This window comes from Galeopterus variegatus, unplaced genomic scaffold, assembly GCF_000696425.1.
Source record: "Galeopterus variegatus unplaced genomic scaffold, G_variegatus-3.0.2 Scaffold202, whole genome shotgun sequence".
NCBI lineage: Eukaryota > Metazoa > Chordata > Mammalia > Dermoptera > Cynocephalidae > Galeopterus > Galeopterus variegatus.
The window spans coordinates 256,394-280,719 of NW_007726313.1; the positions used below are offsets into that span (position 1 = coordinate 256,394).

Genomic DNA, 24,326 nt, shown 5'->3' on the forward strand with positions numbered 1-24,326 from the left:
TAGGAGAGGGTAGAAGGAATTTAACATATTATAGCAATTCTCATTCTGTATTATACCTGTGTGTCTATTTCTCCCATAGTTTGTAAGCTTCTTAGGAGCAGAAACTAGTAATTTTATCCCCCACGCATCTAACAAACACTAAACATATGAGCCATTTGTTATATGTACTGAAGTAAACTGAAACCAAAAACCTTAACTCAACAGATGAGATACAAAAAAATTATTTAAAAAACAAAAATTTAGCTTTGAAGGTTATATTGAGAGGCAATATAATGTAGCCCAAGAGCCTTGAAGTTAGCCTGGGTTCTTATCTTGTCTCTGTCACTCACTAGCTGTGTAGCCTAAGCTTTAGATTCCTCATCTGTAAAATAGACTATTCAATCTGACAGACGGATCAACATGAGGACTAATGTACGTTGATGGCTTACTACAGTCCTAAGCACAGTGGTAAAACATGTTACCTGTTATATTTCTCTAAAACTTAAAACCTGAAAGGTAATCACAAAACTAACCCATTTTACTTACAGATAATCCATTTTTCCATTGCATCCAAAGACAGATATTCACAAGGCATCTGAAAAAGAGAATATATACATTTGTGGTTAAAAGAAACTCTGAAAAAATGTTCCATACTGAATCACTCCTTTCTTCCTCCTGAAAATTCTTATTACTCAATTCTTGGTTCAAATACCACCACAACAAATTTGAAATGCTGGATGAAAGTTTTATAACCTATATTTAAACTTGCGGTCAACAAAGGATGAGAGCTGTGCCCCTTTCACATCTGCACACCCTCAAACCTCTCTTTAAAAAATACTGTTGCTAAATTTTCTTCAAACTGGTAAATAACAAGTTCCCAATTTCTCTATTTCAGAGTTTACGGGATTCCAAAGGATAAAATTTTAGTCATTAAAAGTGATTTATGTGCCTGGATGCTCACTCTCTAACCAAAATCAGTAACTATGCGTGTGTACCTATGTTCACATACACAGAAAACTAAAAGAAATGTAACAGAATATAACAATGATTTTCTCTAATTGGTAAGATTTGGGGTGATTTTTGGGTTTTTTTTCTTTAAACTTTTCTATATCTTCAAATGTTTCTACCATGATAGGACAAAACAAACGTGTAAACTTTAAAAGACAATAATTTAACATTAGTTTTTGTTGAAAATGCGGAAATAAAAACTAAACAGTATCGGGCCGGCCCGGTGGCGCACTGGAGAGTGCGCCGCTTGGGAGCGTGGCGGCGCTCCAAATGCGGAAATAAAAACTAAACAGTATCGGGCCGGCCCGGTGGCGCACTGGAGAGTGCGCCGCTTGGGAGCGTGGCGGTGCTCCCGCCGAGGGTTCAGATCCCATGTGGAGACCGGTTCCAGCTCACTGGCTGAGCGCGGTGCAGGCACACACTGAGGGTTGCGATCCCGTTGCCGGTCCCCAGTGCGGGCGCGACACCGAGGGTTGCGATCCTGTTACGGGTCAGTAAAAAAGACAAAAAGGAAAAAAAAAAAAAAAAAAACTAAACAGTATGACTTAACTAATAATCATTTTACAATAAACTTCCCTGATAGGCTAATGCTAATTTGAAAAAAAAACTGAAGCCCCCATTGCTTAACTGAAATATTTTTTAAATCACTTTATTTTTATTCAAAAAGGAAAAAATAGAACCATACAGTGTCAGACTGTGCAGGATTAAGCATTGTACTAGGTGCGCTGATGAGACTCAATAATTGGGCATTTCTCCACTGGTCAGCTGAAAGATTTCTTCGAGGATATACCATCTGAAGAGAAATTAGTGCATCTGAAAGAGACTAATTAAAATAGGAAAAAGAAAGTTGAAGAATAAGACTCTTTTTTTCCTTTTCCATTTAAATTCCAGGTACAACTGCTAAGTGTTTCTAACTTTACCATCATAAAAACAAGAGGCTAACTACAACCATGATCTCTATAATATCTGAGTTAGTTCGTAGCTCCCCTCCTTTAATTTCTTTTTCTTTTCCTTTTTTAATAAAAGCTACATCAATTCTGTATTCCCAGGCAAAGTAAATTGTTAATTTAATTTTTAAAATCCTGGCAAACGCATGATAGGCTTTCTACCAAAACTCTTGAGATATCATGGAATATCAGAAAAATAAAGATTAGAAAATAACTGATCTAATTCAAGTGAACAATTCTCCTAAGTAATTATCAATAATCTACTATATGCTGAACATTGTACTAATGCCTATGGAGAATTTTTTAAAAAGAGCCAAAAGCCTTTAAGAAATTTTCATCACATAAGTGGAAAAAGAACTAAATTTGAAGGGGTTAAATAAAAACAAGGCCATACATGATTAGAAAAAAATCAGAAATGGATTTAGAGAAAAAAAGGAGAGGAGCAGAAAAGACAGCTCAAGATGAGGAAAAAAATACTAACAAAATCAGAGAAATAGGAAATAACCATAATATGCTCAGCATTTTGAGAAATTCTGACACTTCCATATACAGTGCTGTTTTTTTTTTTAACTTCAAAACTGATGATCTACTAGCCTCTTGCAAGTAATGATTCAACTAACTCCAAGACATAAAACTTATATAAATATAGCTATGCAAAGAAACTGAAAGAGTATCTTCAGAATTTTCATGAAACTAAGAAAACTGAAAGAAAATTCTTGTTAACTGTATGTCAAGAAAAAGCATAGATTTATATAAAATATTGTATTATTAAAAAGTTTAATGCTCACCATTCAACGAGAACAACAAACCGAGATTCTAATATCCTGGGCTTCAGTTCTGATTTTGCTACTATTGCTGCCAAATGGCTTACCTTGTCCTCATACTTCTCCAGACCTCAATCCTTATCTATAAATAATGCGGCTGGATGAGATACCTATAAATTTTCTTTAAAGCACTTAGGAACCATAATTCTGTGAATTAGCCCTACTGCAGAGAAGTCATAATAGCAAGACTCTTTACAACCAAAATTATTTCATTAAGAACGATTTTTTAATATACCTTAAAAGACAAACATGTCAAATTATTTCCACAAAACTATTGTCACTTTTTTCTCATTAAGAGACTATAATATTTGGGCATCAAGCTAAAAGAAAAAAAAAGATAAAGCAAAAGAGACTATAACCATATAGCTAAAATTTATCAAATACTATGTATCTAAACACTTTTTATGAAGTAATTCATTTAATTCTCATAATAACCATATGAGGAAAGTGCTATTGTTACTCCATTTTTACAGACAGGAAAACTGGGGTACGGTGAAGTTGGTTAAGTAACTTGCCCGATATTACATAGTAATTGGCAGAGTTGGGATTAGAAGCCAGGTAGACTGTTACAAGTAGACATTCTCAAATACTACATTATACCCTGTACTACCTCCACATGCTATAACTGAATCTAAAAACTATAATGAATAATATATTCCTGAGTCTCTATATACTATTCTAAATCTAATTAGTTCTCTGGTTCACAATTAGATAAAACCACAGGTAGCTATTATTCATATCCCAGTACAAATTTTTTTCTAAGTTTATCATTTTACATATCTATCCTTAAGCTTTCTCATATTCTTATTACAACACATCTAAAAACCAGCTCTTACCTTGCTATGGGGTACAAATTCTTCCATCATCTTCTTTAAAGGGTTTTCATAATCCACAATCATTTGACCAAGTCGTGGGTATTCTCGATCGCTTAAAATAGATGTATCAAATTTCAGTGAGTTGTAAGCCATTAAACTGAAAATTTTAGAAGATTTTTATAGGTAGTTCTACCTTGCTCCATGGGTCATTTCGTGAGCATAGTTGTATAATCCAATGATTGCCTTCCTTTCTTCAATTCGAGACAGCAGTATCATTAGTGTTGTATAGGTTATAATCAAATCTAAGTAGTTCTTTGTTAAATCAAAGTTTACAGTCTAGAAAAAAAAATCAAGTTCAAGTTCTTCCTATTTCTCAAATTTTTAAGCACACAAAAATCTTCACAGCAACTACTTAAAGCTAATAATTTTCTATAGTTACTTATTTTATCCCCCATTTCTGAAATTCTAATTCCTTTCATTAAAAACATATAAAATTTGGGAGTTACAAATGACAGTTTGTATATGTGACACAATTTTATGGATGAAAGAAAAAGAGCTTGTGATTACTGTATTCAAACTGGTCACAGTTTAAAAGGATAATAGCCAGAATAATAAGAAACACTAGTGCCAATCTCACCGAACAAGAAAAAGGAGTCTTAAAAAATAAAAATAAAAACTCATCATTAAGTCAATGGAGATATGTTTCACTTTGACTTTCTATATATAGAAATTGTCATAGTAAGAAAAATTCTATCATGTATGCCTTTTGCAAAGAAAACTATTATCCACTTAACTTTTTAAAATTGGGTCTACTAAAATACTAAAATTAACAACTATTTCCCAATATATACAAGACTTATACTCAGTGACAAACAAGTAAAAATAGAGAATACATTATAACTCTTTACTTTAAAAAAAAAGGTACAAAACAAGCCAAATTAAGAATACTAAAATTTTACATACTAGTTATATAAACTTTCTCTAAAGAAAAGCAATCAGTCCCGAGTGCTTGTAAAAACAGGAGAATTGGAAATTTTTCTGAAAATGACACTTACAATATCAAAGAAGACTTGGCAAACATCAATAGTATTCAGCAATTCACAAACATGGTCCTGAAAAGAAAAGCTTATTTTAATCTTTTATCTGTATAAATAATTTTAAATTGAGAAAACACAAACAAATAAAATATATTTCAATTTTCAGTTCTGGAAGAATTCCAATTTATACAATTAAAAAACATTAAATCTACCTTTGAAATGCTACATTTTAAATATTAAAGTACATACCTTAAATTCCATAACATCTACAAATGTGAAGTAATATAATGCCAGATTTTTCAGAATCTCTGATTTTTCTTTCTGTAGTTGTGCAAGCTGTTGCTGTAAAAATAAAATTGGAATGCATTGTTCATAGAGAACAAAAGTAATTTCACTACAAACTATCTTCTTTTATGATTGCTATATGGAAGCACAAGCTTTTAGAATAATATTTCTAAATGATTAAGACTTTTTTAAAAAACCAAAGTACTTAAGATAGCAACTGCTAATAGTGATCAGCAACTGACAGTGTGAGGCTATAAAACGAGTCAAAGCAGATTAGTACCAAATTACACTACTACTGAGAAAAACTGGAAAATGTTAGGAAAAAACAATTATCAAGTGAACTCTTTAAAAAAAATTAAAAGCAAGTCATGAGCATGATCACATTACTAGATGTGGGAGAAAAGAAGGTGAAAAACATTACAACTTACACTACAAAAAACAATATGCTATATAAATTTGGAACTTACCAAAAAGAACATCCAGGCAAAGCCACGTTACGCATGCAAAATAAAATGTAGATACAAACATAAAATACAGTAACGGTTCCCTGACCAGATCCACAAAACATAATAATATATTAAACAAAAGCAAAAAACCACAACAACAAAAAAGAAATGAGAAAGAAGCAAAACTAGAGTTAAAACATGAAAGAGGGAAATGTGAAAGACAAATATTATTTCAATCAACTGTATTATTAAATGTATAAAAGTCCTAAGTTTTCTTTTAAATCAACTATTAATATAATTTCTGAAAACTAGCCATATTTAATGCCCTATATCATTGGACTGCCATAATTCCAATATACCATCTTGAACCTTGATAGTCTGTAGTCTACTGAATAGTAGCTTCCACAACACTTAGGAGCTTGTTAGAAAAGCAGAATCTCAGGCCCACCTCAGACCTACTGAACCAGAATCTGTCTTTTAACAAGATACCCAGGTGATCTAAATACACCTTGTATGTCTAAGGTAGCACTTATCTAGAATATGAGAAAACTAGAAAATATGAGAAAGTGGCTTAAAGTATCGAATTTGCTATCACGGCCACACAATTTTGAGGCCCTCATATAGTTCTTATTTATACTCACACAGGGGCATTGGGAAAGAAATGCTGCCATACATAATCATACCAAACCATTATGACAAGTCAGAAAATTTACAGCAGTGACATTAACATAAGGAGAAGATTAAAAATAATTACAAAAGGACAATTTAATACAACAGCAAGCACAGCAGTCTGGTAGACCCAGCCATATAGGGTAAACCACCCTACATATTGCAGTCCCAGAAGGCATTTAAAGTAGTGATTATGTCTGGAAAACATCTGTAAATGAAATATCTCATTACTCCCTGTATATGCCAGAGAAATTAAGGTATATACTTACAATGATGTGCAACTGTTTTTAGCTTTATCTGTGAGAGTAGCTGACTCTGTTTTGTACAAATTACGTGTTTCAAAACAATTCCATGTTTACCTGGCACATATTTAATCATTACTACTCCAACATCAAGCAAATAGTTATTTTAAAAATGATCCTATTTCCTCAGATTACACTATCTTTACCTTGGTCAACAACATTAAACATTTATGATTGATGCCTTAGTCCTTCTTCCTGCTTTTCAGTACTTTAAAATTTGAGTTTCAAAATACGACAGATGAAAGTAGCCTCATAATAATTAGATATGAAGAATATAATTAAGTTGCTACTGGGCTTAATAATCCCAATTTATTTCAGTTGCCCTAGCATAATTATTAATAATGCCACCTTCAACTTCAGTGTCCAAGTTTGAACAATAAATGACACAGTCACCATCTCATTATAAGCCTTAATGACGTTTTATGCAAACTTTCATTTTCCATGTTAAGAACCTAATACCCACAGAACTTAAAAGAACCTTCTGAAAGTTATACAACTACTTAATGACAGGACCAAGATTAGAAATCTCATCTTCTTATTTCCAAAACAGTGTTCTTTCTACTATTCTACATGTCCATCACTCCCTTTTTAATAATAAAATTTCATTATAATCTAAATTTCTCTTTCAATTTTATTCCCCCAAACCATATATGACCAGGCTCTACATCAGCTGCAAACATTTACTGAACAACTAACTACTAGATGCCTGAATTCAAAATAATTAGTCAAACTTTCAAAGCCTTCCACAATCTGGCCATAACTTACCTTTTCAATCTAAATTTCCCTAACACCCATTGACACACTATACACAGTAGCCAAAACAAACTATTCACTATTTTCTATACACATCTCATGATTTCTTACTATTTCTTCCTCTACTGAGATGTCAAAATTCCACCATTTTGGACACATGTCCAAATCCCACTACTCCCAAACCACTCAGTTTAAATGCTAACCTAATCTCAAGAAACCATCCCTGACTGAACTTCTCTGAATGTAAATAACACTTCCCTCCTCTAATAGCAGCTATCACTTTCTACCTTGTATAACAGCTATCCCCAATGCTGTAAAACAGTGTACCAGACTAGAATTTTTAATCTCCCCAGTCCCTCTCATACAACTCTTCACATAAATAAGTATCCAATGTATACATCTATCAGATAAGGGATTATAATAACAAACTTAAAAGACCTTTATATGTGAGTGTCAGAAGACATGTTTTGGTAGGTAATGCTAGAAAGCCTCTCTCTTATTGTGCAACCATGACTAAATGATGTATCTCAGAGTCTGATACTCTCATTATCAAAATGGGAGCTGATGTAGACAATTAACCAAGATAATGTACCTAAGAACATCTAAAAGTGCCTGTGAATAACAAGAGAGGTTCACAGATGACTTCTTCAAAATAACCAAAAATAAAACTATATAAATAATCCCATTACTATTCACAGTACTTCTAAAAAGAGCTGATATTTACTGAGCATTCATTACATGTCCAGCATTTTCCCAAACATTTTACAAGTGTCTCACACAATCCTCTCAACACCTCTATGTAATAGTTACAGTTATGTTCACTATTTTAGTGAAAATAAATTCCATTAAAGCCCTGTATGAAAGAAGCTAACTATTACAAGAAAAAATGTGTCTACAATTCTCAGGCTTCAACTGCAAAAAATGTTACATTTTAGTTCTTAAAGTGAAGGAGAGTAGATACCACCAAAAAGTATTAACTTTAGGTTCAATATCCAGAGCAAAATTTTCTTAATTCCACATTTCACTGTTTTACAGTAAATAAAAAGCAGAAAATTATTTAACAACATAGATCAGTAATAAACTGTTTGATGTTAAACACCAGAAAATTTTTAAAGTACTATTTTAAAAAAACTGATTCTGGGCCGGCCCGGTGGCGCACTGCTACAGTGCGCCGCTTGGGAGCGCGGCGGCGCTCCCGCCGAGGGTTCGGATCCCACATACAGACCGAACGCTCACGGGCTGAGCGAGGTGCGGGCGCGACGCCGAGGGTTGCGATCCCGTTGCCGCTCCCGGTCTGGTACGGGCGCGACACTGAGGGTTGTGATCCGTTGCCGGTCATGAAAAAAGACAAAAAGGAAAAAAAAAAAAAAACTGATTCTACTCACTAATACTTCAAAAGCAATATTCATGTGATAAAAGCAAATATTTTAGTAAAATATTTGTAAAATGGTTTCATTAAAATTTATAGCTATGGATCTTATTCTTAACATTCAAGTAAAATAAATAAAAACTGAAAATAATCAGGATAAACATCAGACATGCAAACTGCAAAGATCATATTTTCCCACACAAATATAAGTATCTAAAATATTGACTGAAATTTAATATTCACTAGTTTTTCATTCTTTCAAAATAAAAATACTGGCAAATTACCATAGAAGCCAATGTCTTACTGAGCTAACCCACTGATTTTCAATACAGTGAAATGTGGCTATAGTTTTTCATTTACCCATTTCAATTACCTTCTTTCAATACTGAAATTGCTTACATGTAATAAATTATTTTTCTTGATCTACATTATGCTAGTATTTTGTTCCTCTTAAAAAAAAAAAAAAAAAACAGAAATAGGGCCGGCCCCGTGGTGCACTGCTACAGTGCGCCGCTTGGGAGCACAGCAGCGCTCCCGCCGAGGGTTCGGATCCCACATACAGACCGGTTCCCGCTCACTGGCTGAGCGAGGTGAGGGCGCAACACCAAGGGTTGCGATCCCGTTGCCGGTCCCAGTCCGGTACGGGCGCGACACTGAGGGTTGCGATCCGTTGCCGGACACACACACACACAAAACAAAGAAATAAAATAAATAAATAAATAAAGTCTTAACAATAAAAAAGAAAAAACAAACAAAAAACTAACCAAATACAGAAGTTTGGTTTCAGGGAAAGCTTTCTTCTATTTCTTAGTAGGATATTCTAAGGCAGCCTTTTTAAAATAAGAGTACTGAGATCTCTCAAGGAATTGTCCCAACTACCACCCTTGTCATCAACTCTAATATGGATGCCTACAGTACCCTCCTAACTGGTCTCTGCACTTCTGCTCTTGCCTCATCAGTATTCTCCACGTAGCAGCAGCATAGTGGGCATTTTAAGCAATCACACTACCCCGAAAAAAATGATTTTAATGATGGTTATACAAGAAATTAACACTGGGTGAAGAGTATATGGGAACTCTCTGTTATTATTTCTGCAAATTTTCTGCAAGTCTAGTATTTCAAAATAATTTTTCTTTTTTAAATGAAATGGGTTTCACTTGGAGGAAAAAAGTGTTTTTAAAAAGTACAATGGTTTCCCATCACACTTAGAATAAAATACAAAGTCCTTAGCAGTGCCTCAGAATAAAATCTAAATAGGAGCTTTGCCTGTGTCTGAGACCTCATCTCCTTTCATGCTCCTCTACTGTTACTCAGCAGTTGTCACATTGGTCTGCCTGCTGTGTTCATAAAATTCAGCAAGCTTGTTCCTACTTCAAAACCTTTGCACTTGCTCTTTTTCTCATGTCTGGGATGCTCTTCCCTATTTCTTAGCATAGCTCACTCCTCACCCCACTTCTCTTTAGAGAGGCCATTGTTGAGCACTCTTTATCTAAAATAATCTCCTTACCCCCATTATTCTCTAACTCCTTGTCCTGCTTTCTATTTTTTCCTACCACTTATCTCCAAATGAAAGTGCCTATTTATGCACTTTAGTTGTTTGTTGTCTAACATCCCAACTTGAATTTAAATTACATGGGGGTAAGAAGTCTGTATTACTTCCAGCTTTATCTCTAGAATCTAAAATATCGGCACACAGTAGATGCACTATAAACAAATAACAAGTGGATGATCCTCAAGTTTCTCAACATCAAAGTCATAAATTCAATTTTAAAATTCATTGCTGATTATAAATAAATTTGATACCAGGTATAAATTCATGTCTCGAATGAGTTTCTGTACACTAATACATACATAGTAGTGATTTAATCCCTTAAATAAATCCCGAAAGTTGGGCAAAATATTTCATTACATTCTTCCAGAATAAGAAAGCATAAAAGGAAGAAATGAAAGCAACTAAGGAGAATGGCATATATATATCAAATATAAGCAAATCTCCTAAGATTACCTAGAAAATCCAAATTAATACAAAGATTAGTCATTTTTTAAAAGACTCATAATAGAACCCTATTTAAAATCCTTTGTAGAATTTTTCTTCTATCATATACAAAATGATTCTATTAGCAGTAACTATTTCAGAAATGCATTTTTCTGAGCAAAGAGTAGTAAATAAATTACTGAGACTTCTAAGAACACTACTAATTTAACACCTTCATTTTATGTTAGGTTTTTTTCCCAAGTTTACATTGATAATCATCTGTTTAAATTAATTCTGAAATGCAATATAATAATAATAATAATAATAATAATTTTATACTGTAAAGAACTGAAAGGCAAAAAAGAAAAGGCGAAATTAAAAGTTGTGTCCATGCCTCTTTGCAATAGGATGTTAACATCCCTCCCATTAACAGCCGTAGTCTATTTTAACCACCATTTCAATCTTCACTGGACTTGTGACTTGCTTTGAACAATAGAAAGCAGCAAAACTGACTGTGTCACTTTTAAGGCTAGGGCTTAACTTAAGAGACCTTACAACTTCCAATTTGGCTCTTCTGGAACACTGTCCTGAAATGCCATGTGTGAAGAAGCCTGAGATATCATATCACAGAAAGCAAAAGGCTCAAAAAGCTTTTCTCTGAATAAACTTCATTTATTCAAGAATACCATTTCTGGTTGCTCAAAATCATATGTTTCTTATTGAGGTACAGTTTACATACTATAAAATTCACCTATCATAGTGAACAGTTCAATACTTTTCGTAAATTTACAGAGTTGTGAAACCATTAACCCTATCCAGCTTTAGAACATTTCCATCACCCCAAAAAGTTCCCTTGTTCCCGTTTACAATTAATCCTGCTCTTACTCTCCACCCTAGGCAACTATTGATCTTCTTTCTGTCTCAATAAATTTGCCTTTTCTACACATTTCCTGTGAAACAGAATCACACAATATGTAGCTTTTTACATTTGGCTTCTTTCACTTAGCCTAATGTTTTTGACATTCCTCCATGTTGTAGCACCTATCAGCAGTATGTTCCTTTTAACTGCTGAATGGCGTTCCACTATATGTATATACCACATTTTGTTTATTCATTCATCAACTGATGGGCATTTGAATTGTTTCCCATTTGGGGCTACTACGAATTATGAATCTGTTATGAACATATCTTTGGGTAGATGTATTTTCATTTCTCCTTGAAGATTCCTAGGTGCGGAATAGCTTCCTTCCTAGTTCTCAGATGTGATTCAGACAGGCAAGTGATATAAAAAGTGACCTCTAGATAAGTGAACAGTTACTGTAATAATATGGTCAACAAATATCTTAATCTTTTATATTGTCAAGCATTATAAGAGGAGCTGAGGAAAACTATTAATAAAGCAATGATACTAACCTAACCGAGCTTATCATTGAGTGAGGAATGTGTATATAAATGCACAGGGAACCCACTTTTTTTTTTAGGTGAATATCCAATTTTAGAAGCTGGTTACACCACAACTAACTTCTAGGTGCAAGGTTCAAAGACGGTGTAAAACCACAATACGAATTTCCACATTCCCTTCCAGAGAAAGCCTCCCACAAACTGGTAATAATATGAAAGGGGTTACAAAAGAAAAAGAAAAAAAAAAAAAGGAAGAACTACACAATAAGTATGATAAGTATGATAAAGACTACAGTAAGAAAGATGAGAGCTTCCAAGAGTGGTGAGGCTGATGAGCAAAATAGGGAAGGTTAAAGGACAGCCTAGAACTGAGAGGGCATCCAAGCATCATTTTTAGTACATGAATACATACTGACACACTGAATGACAGCTGATGGTTAGTTTCCTCAATTGGCAAAGCTGTAAACAGGAATAAAGTTTATGTTTAGCTATCTTGGCTACTCTCTGGCCTTTTTGGACATCTGTTGTTCTTGGGAGATTTGGAGACAAGGTGAGGTGGCATCAATGGGAGAATAATTCCCACTTAAAACCTCTAATACCCTGATTTCACCAATTCTTTGAATTGAGAGGGACCTCCTATGCATTGATCCTACCATCATTTTACTGTCACTCATCCTCTCATAAGGATCCTCTCCCTTTCTTTTCCATCTTAATTTTAAATAGCCTGTCGTCGTAATTACTCCCTTGTCCTTCTCTCCATCTATCATAATTGTGTAATAAAACCTATGGTAGGAGAAAACATATAGCTATGCCAACTTGATCTCAACCTGAATTCATGATCATTAACCATACCTGAGTTGCAACACTACTCCACTTTTACTGTCAATTCACTCTCGCACTCTTTTCAATGATTATTCTACTCCTTCTCTTCTCTCTTAAAACCTTCAGTTAATTCTTCTTCAACCTGACTCTCAGCTTAACCCAACCCTTAGCTCTAGACTGCAGTAAAATGCTCATTGGCAGTCTTATTTCCAGGAAAGCAGAAAGCAACCTTGAGTTGAAGAGGTTATGATTGTAGTTTAGTATAACTAGAATATATGGTGCACAAGATTCACAATGTTTTAAAAGCACAGGTAGTTTAATGTAGAGGATAGGAAAAAAGATATTTTAAAGCGGATGTGTTTTGGGATCATAAGAATCACTCTTGAGAATATGAAAAAAACTAAAAAGCTCATTCACACACAAATCCTATACACAAACTCATGAAACCTTAGTGTGAAAGTTCAGGTGAAAACCCTAACACTGAAGACAATAAAGAGAAATATGTCCCAGGATGAAAGCTAGGCAACAGATTTATGCAAACCATCCAGACTAAAGTTAGAAGGCAGAAGGTTAGAGGAGAGTTGGCTCCACAAAAAAAGGAAAACTAATGTGCTGATATGGATGGAACTGTGTCCCCCAAGTTTTATGTATTAGAAGCTTGATCCCCACTGTTACTGTAGAGGGTTGGAAATCCTATTATGGTAATTGAAAGGTGGGGCCTTGAAGAGGTGATTAGATTGTAGGACTATGTCATAGTGAATGGATTAATAATAGTGGTCAGGGACATGGTTCTGAGGGCTTTAAAAGGAGAGCACTTGCAAGTCTCTCTCTCTGTTCCACAATTTTCTGCCATGTGAGACCTCTGCATTGCTGTAAAGCCACTACCAAAGAAGACCTTCACCTGATGTGTTCCCTGGACTTTGAACTTCCAAGCCTCCAAAACTCTAAGCAATAAATTTTATTTTCTTACAAATTACCCAGTTTCCAGGTATTTTGCTTTAAGCAACAGAAACAGACTAATAAAGCTGGTATGATTATTAGGCTGGATAAATTGAGAATACTAAAAAGGCACATAACTGTATTCCAGAAAGTCATGGTAAAATTATGAAAGAGATTAAACTGTGAAATAATTTTAAGCAACTAACAGAATTTAAGAAGAAAGAATCCATTTCACTTTGATGATAAATGTATTATCCATCTTAAACTCCAAAGTGTAACAATGGAGTGAAGCAATGCAAACTGAGCACTCAGGTCTTCACTAGTTTTTAATTCTTAGAATCAGCATCTAAAGCAATCTCAGACTACTGTATGATTACAGAATCAAAAAGAAGCATTAACAATTCTGACAACATAAAAATAAAAGGATAAGTGACCAAGAATGAGAGCATAAAAAGAGAGCTATATTATTTAAAGTTTAAAAAGGAAGTAACAATGATCTAAAAATATTAACAAAACCATCAAACATTGAGAAGAGGAAAAAGGGTAAGTAAGAGGCAGGAAATTGAGTGAGCTAAATCCTCATCTTTTGTAGCAAAGAATAAACATTGTCTAAAGTTGGTAAATAAAGATACAAAGGAATAAGCACATTTCTTATAGTTTTAGCCATAACCTCTAGAAGTACAGTCAGTCCTCCATTATCTATGTGTTAAATATCCATGGAGTCTACCAACCATGATCAAAAATATTAGAGAAAAAATGCATGTGTACTAAAAATATACGAACTTTTCTTTCTTGTTATTATTCCGAAAACAGTATAGTATAACAGCTATTTACATATAGCATTTAGATTGTATAAGGTATGAAAAGTAATCTAGAGATAATTTAAAGTACACAGGAGGATGTACATAGTTTATATGCAAATACTACACCATTTTATATAAGGGACTTGAGCATCTGTGGATTTTGGTATCAGAGGAAGGTCTCAGAACCAATTGTCCATGGATACTGAGAGACGACTATACTAAAAACAGAAGTTCCCTCTGATAATTATGACTGGGATGAGAAAGAGTGGGGTAGTAGAAACTGACTTCTCATCCTAAATTCTTCTGGACTGTTTGATTCATTACCATGTATTCATGTTATTTTGATAAAAATTTAAAACAAAAGAAAATTTAAACCATTTTAGGAAGGTCATCAGTACTGATCCAATTCCCTGCCAATACAAGAATTTGACCTATTTCAATTACTTTTCAAATATATCAAAGCAAGGCTTACATGCATCTTCTAATGAAGGGTTCATTCTTTTATTTATTCTCCTTATTCAAGCTAGAATTGAAGACTTTTACATGTGGAAGAGACTAACAACTGAATATTGATGATACCTTTTTAAAAGAATACTAACACTTCAGTTAGTTCTCAATATATTATTATTTTTTAAATTTTGGCAAAGTTTAATTGGTCAAGACCAAATATTCCTTCAAGATTCCATTAGGTTCTATATATACAGATATATAGGTATATTTACTCATAACGAAGTACATTGTCACAGCTGCCAGTTACATTATTGTGTAGTAAGATGACTCCTTTTAAACCAGAGATGAGTGCATGGTCCAGGAAGACAGATGTGAAGTACCGCAGAGAGATTGTTTTTGCTTTCTTCTGCTTCCCCTGGTGGGGGCTGAAGGGAGGTGCAAAGGGAAGGCGACAGATAAAGAGACTGGGAGGCGTGAAAATCAATGTTCGGATTATTATGGCATTTGTCCCATCACAAGAGGATAAATTCAAAAGACTTTATAGTGGTAGAACTGACAAACCCTAAATGACTAGCTTGATTTTTTATAAAAGTCTAAGAGGATTCTGAAGGTTCTAGTTTAGGTAACCAAGTGATGGTGATGGCTCAAGGAAGAAAACACAAAAAAGAAACAAAATGGAGGATAATCATGTGTTCAATATTGAATGCAAAGTTTGCTGTTTAGCTTATGGAGCTGTCCAAAGAGCAGCTGGAATTCAGATCTAGAATACAGAAGATAAAAGATAGTATACTACTTAGGTGAAGCCATGCAAGAAAGTGTTTTCATGCATATATACTGCAGGGAGAATAAAAAGTCATTTACAAATAACCATATTTAGGGCCGGCCCGGTGGCGCACTGGATAGTGCGCCGCTTGGGAAGCGCGGCGGCGCTCCCGTCCGAGGGTTCGGATCCCACATACAGACCGGCTCCCGCTCGCTGGCTGAGCGAGGCGTGGGAGCAACGCCGAGGCTTGCGATCCCGTTGCCGGTCCCCGGTCCGGTGCGGGGGCAACACTGAGGGTTGCGATCCGTTGCCGGACACGGAAAAAGGACAAAAGACAAAAAAAAACAAAAAACAAAAAAACAAATAACCATATTTAAAAGGTATCCAGAAAAAAAGCCAGTGAAGCAGACCAAAAAGTCAAATAACAGTTGCCATTTTTTAAGAGCAATTTCTCAAATAGCTAGAGGAGAGGATTCTGAATGTTCTTAGCACAAAGAAATAAGTGTGAGAGATGATGAATTTGCTAATTGCCCTGATTTGATCTTTACATAATGGATACATGTATCAAAACATCCCATTGTACCCCATAAATATGTACAATTATTATGTGTTAATTAAAAATAAAATAAAACTTTTAAAAAAGGGCAATTTGTCCATACTGTGCTAAGTGCTTTAGGAGATACTGAACCACTCCTTGAAATTAGTATTATCGCCATTTTAGAGACAAGAACAATGATGCCTTAAGATATTAAATGCTTTGTCCCAAATTATTTAGCTAATAAGTAGAAAGACCAGAACTCAAAGTCAAAAGTCCATCCTCTTAACCAGTATGCTACTATCACAATAGAAGCCACGACAACACAAGGAATGCTCTCTTAAAGTCTGGGTAGGAAGACGTTTCCTTACTGTTTTCTTCTAACTCCTTACCAAACTACAATGCTTGTGTCAAGAGCCTCCCTACAACCATTCCGAATTCTACCACCCTATCTCCAAAACACAACTATGCTGAGATTCTTACTCTTTTTCTGGGTTACTTTCAGTTAATACCATTAATAAGGTGTATTTGTTTAGCTCTGCTAAAAAGCACAAAAAAAATTTTTAATAGCTAAAATTAATTCAATAACTTAAAGTTATAAATTCAACTCCAGACATAAATAAGTGAAAGATGGCTAAGTTAAACTAGGTTCATGAATTAGTCAAACATACAAGTATATTTAGTGCCTCTTATGTTATACGCCAGGCACTAGGGATAAAATGGTGTTTAAAACAGACTTTAAGGCTATGCCTCTGAACCAACTTTATCGGTGATCACGACACTTAAGAGTTGCTTTATTTTGTCTTTCCTTGAGTGACTTTGTAAGCTATTTAAATAAAAAATATAATTTGTTACATAGGATCCTGCAATACCGTATTCCTTGAGAGAGGAGATAAATAGTTATCTGTAACATAAAATAGTCCTCTACATAAAAGATAATTTTCAAATTATTTCAACAAAGACCTGTGTTCTAGTCCAGAATCCCTACATCACTCTTGTGGTACTCTACTCACTAACGATGTCCTTATTTTTAGGTACTCCAAAATCTAATTCAATATAGGAGGTTGATTTATATCATTTCCCCACTAATTTAGGAATCAAACACAAAATTTTATACTAAAATGTACAACAGGCAAATACCATAATGACACTTTTCTACCAGATAATATTTTCACTGTTTTAACATCTAAAACCTACTTTGAGTTTTTTAAACTGAAAAACATAGGATGAAAGAGGGGAAAGAAATAAGTTTAAAATTTTTGGAAAAAAATTAGTAACAAAAGTTTTAACATACACCTGAACATTCGCTTAAAATTAGCCTTTTAGAATTTTCTGGGCGAAACAATTTTTACATGTTAATAAAACAAGAAAGAAGTTTCTACTATTTTCTTCATCTAAGGAAATAACAGATTCCCCTCTATGTACTCAAAAGAATCCTATGAGAAAAAAACTCCATTTGACGGTTACACTTTCGAAATAATGGAAGATACCATATCATAGATAAATTAGACAATCTCTCTGCTCAGAAATGCTTTGCTTAATCTGAAATTAAATGAGCAAAGCTATTAAAACATATAGCCTGGCACATATTAGACACTCAATACGTACCTGCTATAATTATAGAACTGGTATGGCTTTTATTCATTTTGGATTTTATTTAATCAGCCTGCTTTGAAGCATATGGAGCATTTAGCTCAACATCATGACCCAGAAAAACTCATTCCTTGGTCCCAGATTTTCCCTAAATCTACAATTGGGGGTACAAAAATTTATAATTGGTCACAAAGGGACCTAAACAAGACAGTAGAAATGATTCAAAAGAGTCCAATATCACCACTGTTGAAGCCATGTTATGTACCAATCCTGCTGTTAGTAGTGCCCTCTGTTGTTACATACCAGATAGCTATGTGCTCATGGCTTCTAATGGGATTAAAAAGTATGGGGGTAAGGACAGTTATTAAAGAAACCATCAAAAATCAACAATTTTTTGGTTGCAAAATAGCCTTTTTGTAACAATCTATTTTAGAAACTTTAGAAAAATATTTTGTGGAATGTTTTACAGAAACAATCTCTCTTTTTTTTGGCTGCTGGCTAGTACAGGGAACCGAACCCTTGACCTTGGTGTTGTTACAAGGCTGTGTTCTAACCAACTGAACTAACCAGCCAGCCCTCTTTTAGAGTGCCTTTTCTGAAATTAGGGACAAGTGGTAAGTGGACTTGTAAGGCATGAATCAAGGAAATAGTGTTAATTAATCCTGTGCATGCTCTGTAGCACATGTTTATACAATGACCCAAAGACCAGGAATGGGGGGGGGAGGGCTATGATATCAATACCATTTCTACAGTGTACTTATTAGCCAGAAATCTGCAACCTCCTATCAATCCCGGATGCTACTCCCATTCCCAGTCTTTAGATATTCATTAACTAATTCTATGGCGCTAAATAGTAATAATAAAACTGAACTCCTCACTTCTCATTTCCTAACCCAAGCTGGCTAAGAACCTCTCATCAAGATTTCAGCAGGCCCAGATCAAAACTGAAATCACAAGACTTCACAAATACCCAGCAGTACATAGTACTTCAGCAGGTAAAAAACAACAGAATAGCATCACATGGAATAGCTGTAAAGTCCATATGACAAAATTCAGTGTTTGCAAATAAAACAATCAGAGCAAATTCTACAACTGGTCATAATATTCAATAACATTGTACAGCAAATTTTATAGGTTAAGCATAGCATTACCACACGACCCAGCAATTCTAATCCTGGGTATACATACCCAAGAGAAATTAAAACATTTATTCACACAAAAACTTTCATGCAAATGTTCATAGCACCATCATTCGTAATAGCCAAAAAATAGAAAAAATCCAATCATGTATCAACTCATGAATGGAGAAATAAAATGTGGTACATCCACACAATGGAATATTATTTGGGCAATTAAAAAAAAGAAATACTGATAAACGCTACAACTTGGATAAACCTTGAAAACATTTTGCTAAATGACAGAAGCCAGTCAAAAAAGACCACATATTACATGATTACATTTATATGAAATCTCCAGAATAGGCACAGAGACAGATTAGTGTTTGCCTAGGGCTGAGGTGTGGTCAGGAAATTGGGAGTAACTGCTAATAGGTGCAGTGTTTCTTTCTGGGGTGATAAAACTGTTCTAAAATTGTGTCACTGGAAGAACAATTCGGTGAATATACTAAAAACCACTGACTTGTACACTTTATATGTGTAAATTGAGGGCTGTCCAGTTAGTTCACTTGGTTAGAGCATGATACTGGTAATACCAATGTCAAAGGTTCACATCCCCTCACTGGCCAGCTGCTAATAAGTAAATAAATAAATAAATGTGTAATATGTAAATTGCATGGTATGTACCAGCTGCCAATAAACAAATAAATGTGTGTATGTTTAAATTACATGGATGTGAATTATAGCTCAATAAATTTATTAAAAATACCAATTTGTGCCTCAAAAGTTGAGAAGGGAAGTAAAACTATTAAAAAACAAAAACCAACAGCATTCTTACAAACAGTTTGCCTGGTACATCAAGAACAGCAAAGAAGAACTTTTTTTTTTTTTTTAAAAAGCTAGCTAATATGGGCATCCAAACAGCAAGAATTCTTAATTGTCCCTTGAACAAAAAACTTCACATTTATAAACAGTGAACATATATCTAATCAGACCTTGCTAATTTTCTATGATATCACATTCAAAAACTATGCTTATTCTCACATGTAAGTTTACCCACAAACATGTATATAAATTAAAAGATTCTCTGAAGAACTCATGTCACAGAGATTTTATGAGCCATGAGAAAAAGAAGTGTATATAGAATTAAACATAAGGCAGATTTTCTTAACAAAATCTCTCCTTTAGAATGAGTGTATAATTTTTCAGATGAGTGAGCCAGTTAATGTCAATAACTAAAAAAGAGTTCCCCACACAAACAACAGTGTTCTAAGAACTGCATGCATTTTAACACCCATTTTGTAATCTGGAACTAATTGTGATGCCTTAATATACCAATTATAAAACACAATCTTCTTTGAAACCGAGACCTCTACTGACTTGAACTCCCCAAAACACAGATTTTTTTTAAAAAAAATTACTTATAAAGCACTTTCCCTGACTTATTTTTAATAATTCTAACTGGCATTTTCCTTCTACATTAAAATGTTTTTAAGTAAAAGTGGTATCACCGGGCTAAATACCAATCTTCAATAAACAAACAGGATTTGAGAAAACAAAAAGATAATGATGTATCTTTTAAACAGAGCTTCTCAAAAGTAGGGAGATAATATGTGAGAGAAAATTTCTAGACTAAATTTGTACATAAAACAAAAGAAAGAGTAAGGTTTATAACATGGGAATATAAAAAAAAAAAAGTAAAATAAAAGTAAAAAGAGAAGACAAGCAGAAAGAGTCCAAGTCAACAAAATTTACAGGAAAATTCCATGGAAAGGTAGAAAATAACCCTAATTTTCTAAAATGAGTTATTCATGGAAGTTATTAGAAAGAACTACCAAAAGATATGTAAACATAACAAGAAGACTCTGAATATGACTATACTTGAATATACTAAGAAAAAACTTTCCCACCTGAGAAGTAATATGGGGATAATAAAGATCCGAACACCATCACCTTGTTGTATTAATTTTCAGAATTGTTGCTGTCAATCATGAAAATATTAGACAAACAAATATACTTCAAAACTAAACACAGCTAATCACTAAAATCAGTAAGAGCTCTATGATAACTTACTAACTTCAGAAGAAAGTTAAATTTATGACTATAAGAACACCCCCAAGTACTCACTCAAATATTTGGAATATATACATATTTATTACCTTGCTCCTGTTGTAACTTGAAAGGGAATGTGTATAAGAAATTAACTTTATGTTTACTATAATAAAATGTCAATGTAGCTAAGAGTCATTTTTCCAGTTTGAGATAAGAATATTGTCTCTAAAAGCACTTAATCAATGTATATAATGGGTACACCAAAATGTAAAAAATTAGATAAATAAGAGCTACTACAGACACTATACTGACCATTGCTCTCCTTATAGATGGCTAAAATCAAGTAATAGAAAAATGTAGATGACTTACATTGTTGTTGCGGGTTTCTACAGCAGGGAATTTTCTGACTATGAATTTCACAGCAGATTCCAGGTTTTTGTCAATTAGGTAAGATGGTTTTGCCTTGGGGTCTCCACATGCCTATAAAACAACAGTAATAAAGAAAAGTGAAATGCATCCTTCTTCTAAAATCAAGGAGTAATAGCAATCTGCAATCAGAAATTAGGTATTTATTGTTTTTGGTGAGCAGGTGATAAAATGAATAGGCAAAGTGCAGGGATTGTCACAGCTGAAATATGCAATGGGAGACAGTACAGAGATGTTCTTCTACTGAAAAAAAAAATGCATGGAAAGTTTCAAAGCAGTTAGCGCAGAACAGCAGTGAAGGAAAAAGCTCAAACCTAAAAAAAAAAAAGAAAAACAAAAACAAAATCTTGGTTTGAGGTAGGTTTGTATTCATCTGAAGCTAATAAAACATTAAAAAATTAAGTATTCAGTAGAGTACTGGACATGTTTCTAAGTGTTATAAATAAAAGCTTATGTTTAAATGTATTTTCCAAAATGTTGTCCTCATTCATTTTAAACATTTTCATATAAAAGCCCTAGTTCAAAAGAACTGGAAGCTGTAAAATTATCTTTATAGTGCTAAAGTGTGGTGCCTGTTCCTCTGAACATCTAAGTTACAACACTGTTTTCCATCATACCAGCAGCACTTCGAACAATGAATCTACATCTGTTCTACCTCTCATAAGCACAGCAAATGGAAATGTTTACATTTTGACGTCAGCAGTACAGCATTCTCTGTAGTGAATGTAAAGCACTATACAAATGTATTATTTTTACAAAAAACTTTTTACCTGAACTATTAGCAATACAGAATATAATCTTGAATACTGTTCACTGTTTCATTATGTGACATTTAATTAACTGCTTGCTAGTGGGATGTTACTTCCTAGGGAATTACTAAAATTATAACGTTCCTATTTAACTTCCTTTTATTCCATTTTAAAAAGGATGTATCCTTTGAAAAGTTGTATCTGTATGCCATGTGTGAAGGAAATACAGTATTGCAATTTAATGTTTTTTCATTGTTTACTATGGCTATGTTGTGGATTTCAGAAAGAGAAGTTATGAAACATGAAACTGATCTGAAAGCGGGCAAGCGGGCAGAGGGAAGGTGAAAAGCTTTGCAAACCTTCCAAACTTGTCCTTGCTGGGAAGCATTGTAATAAAAAGAGAGAAAATTACGAGTAAACAATGATTGTCAAACTATGACACACGTTTCAGTAGAATATTTATGCACTGCAGACTGAATAACCAAACAAGATTAGAACTATATGGTGCTACAATTTTAAAGGTATTCTAAGTAGCAAGGTTTAGTATACAATAGATTTATAGAGTTTATACTATTCATATATATTTAAATACTACTGTGTAAGTGTACATCCATGTCAGTTTCTTGGTGCTCTTTCTGAACCAACTTAAAACAATACTAGAAAGATGGAAAAATGAAGACTACATGCAGCTATAAAAAACAGGAGCAAAACCATCAGTGAAATTTTACATACCTTAAAAAGAAATGGTAGCCAAGAATAAAAATAAATCATTACTGAATGACTTTTGCACTTCAGCTCAAATTGAAACTATTTTTTAAATATCATCTAATTTCCTTCCAAACCAAAGTATAAAAATCAATAAAAACATTCCTGTATGTTCCAGATGGAAATAGGAATGCAGTAAATCTCTTAATTCTCAAACATAATTAGATAAACACAAAATTAATCTTAAGAAATTTAGAATTTCATAATCTTTAACCAAATTGAGACAAGACTACTAATATAAAGTCCATTTCAACATCATATATATTAAAATACACCTGACTTTTCCTCAGAGTAAACTATCATTTCTTTAAAATATTATTTCTTATATATTTATCTTCTAATTTATCTTCTTCCCTCGAAATATTATATAATAAAATAACTAAGAATAACTAAGAATGACATAACTAAGAATTTGCCCAAAAAAGAAATAGCTACAGATCATTTCCTTACGTCAATGGCATGAAAATCAAGTTTCATAAACATGCCTGAGGTAGTGCAGAATCCTAAAATGATTCCAAGTTGTATTCAGTTTTTTCATGATATGCACTATCTTTCACATTCTAATTATTTAAAAATTCGGCTATCCATTCTAAGCGTATATAGTGACTATCAAATAATGAAATTACCCACTTCCTATGATCACAAATCTTACTGTGTAAGAATTTCATCAACTAAAGAAACGTATATATAAAATGAGAAGCTCTTCCTTCTTTTTTTTTTTTGTTTTTTTGTCTTTTGTCTTTTTCCGTGTCCGGCAATGGATCGCAACCCTCAGTGTTGCCCCCATACCGGACTGGGGACCGGCAACGGGATCGCAACCCTCGGTGTTGCTCCCGCGCCTCGCTCAGCCAGTGAGCGGGAACCGGTCTGTATGTGGGATCCGAACCCTCGGGCGGGAGCGCCGCCGCGCTTCCCAAGTGGCGCACTGGATAGTGCGCCACCGGGCTGGCCCAAGCTCTTCCTTCTTACACTGAAAATAAAAGAATAGAATTTCATTTCAATGGAAAAATAAAAGGTTATATAATCTCCTTTCCTTGAAATTGATTTACTTTTTTCCCCACACTGCTCAATGGGTCATATCTAAACACAGTGCATTGAGAGGTAGTACGACACAAAGGTTAAAAACAGATTCTGGAATAAAACTGGCTAAGTTCCAATCTTCACCACTTACTAGCCATGGGACCTAAAATATATAACATAACATCTCCTAGTCTACATTTCTTCAACTGTAAAATGGGGAAATTAGTACTTACCTCACAGAGTCATTATGAGGATTGGAAGAGAGAGAGATAATCCATGTAACGCACTTAGCAAAATGACTGGCACATAAGTGCTCTAAAAATGTTAGCTGTTGTTAATAATAGCTATAATAATGATGATAATAATAATTACCCAACTAAAAGTCTAATATGAATAGTAATCACAGTAGTAAGTCTTTATCATAGTATTGTACATGGAACTAGCAATTTAGTGTTAACTTCCTTATATGACTACAGTTTTGTCC

General features: G+C 33.9%; 1 protein-coding gene across 1 annotated transcript in view; it reads right to left on the minus strand.

Annotated features, from left to right (window-relative positions):
* Window positions 1-24,326, minus strand: part of NCKAP1 (NCK-associated protein 1) — a 101,015-nt gene that overhangs the window by 64,726 nt on the left and 11,963 nt on the right. Inside the window, exons 3-10 of the mRNA XM_008565727.1 lie at window positions 22,417-22,434; window positions 21,252-21,362; window positions 4,860-4,952; window positions 4,629-4,685; window positions 3,767-3,909; window positions 3,595-3,685; window positions 1,673-1,810; window positions 526-574 (exon numbers count right to left, since the gene is read on the minus strand). Of these exons, the coding sequence (XP_008563949.1) occupies window positions 526-574; window positions 1,673-1,810; window positions 3,595-3,685; window positions 3,767-3,909; window positions 4,629-4,685; window positions 4,860-4,952; window positions 21,252-21,362; window positions 22,417-22,434 (700 nt within the window). The remainder of the gene's footprint in view (window positions 1-525; window positions 575-1,672; window positions 1,811-3,594; window positions 3,686-3,766; window positions 3,910-4,628; window positions 4,686-4,859; window positions 4,953-21,251; window positions 21,363-22,416; window positions 22,435-24,326) is intronic.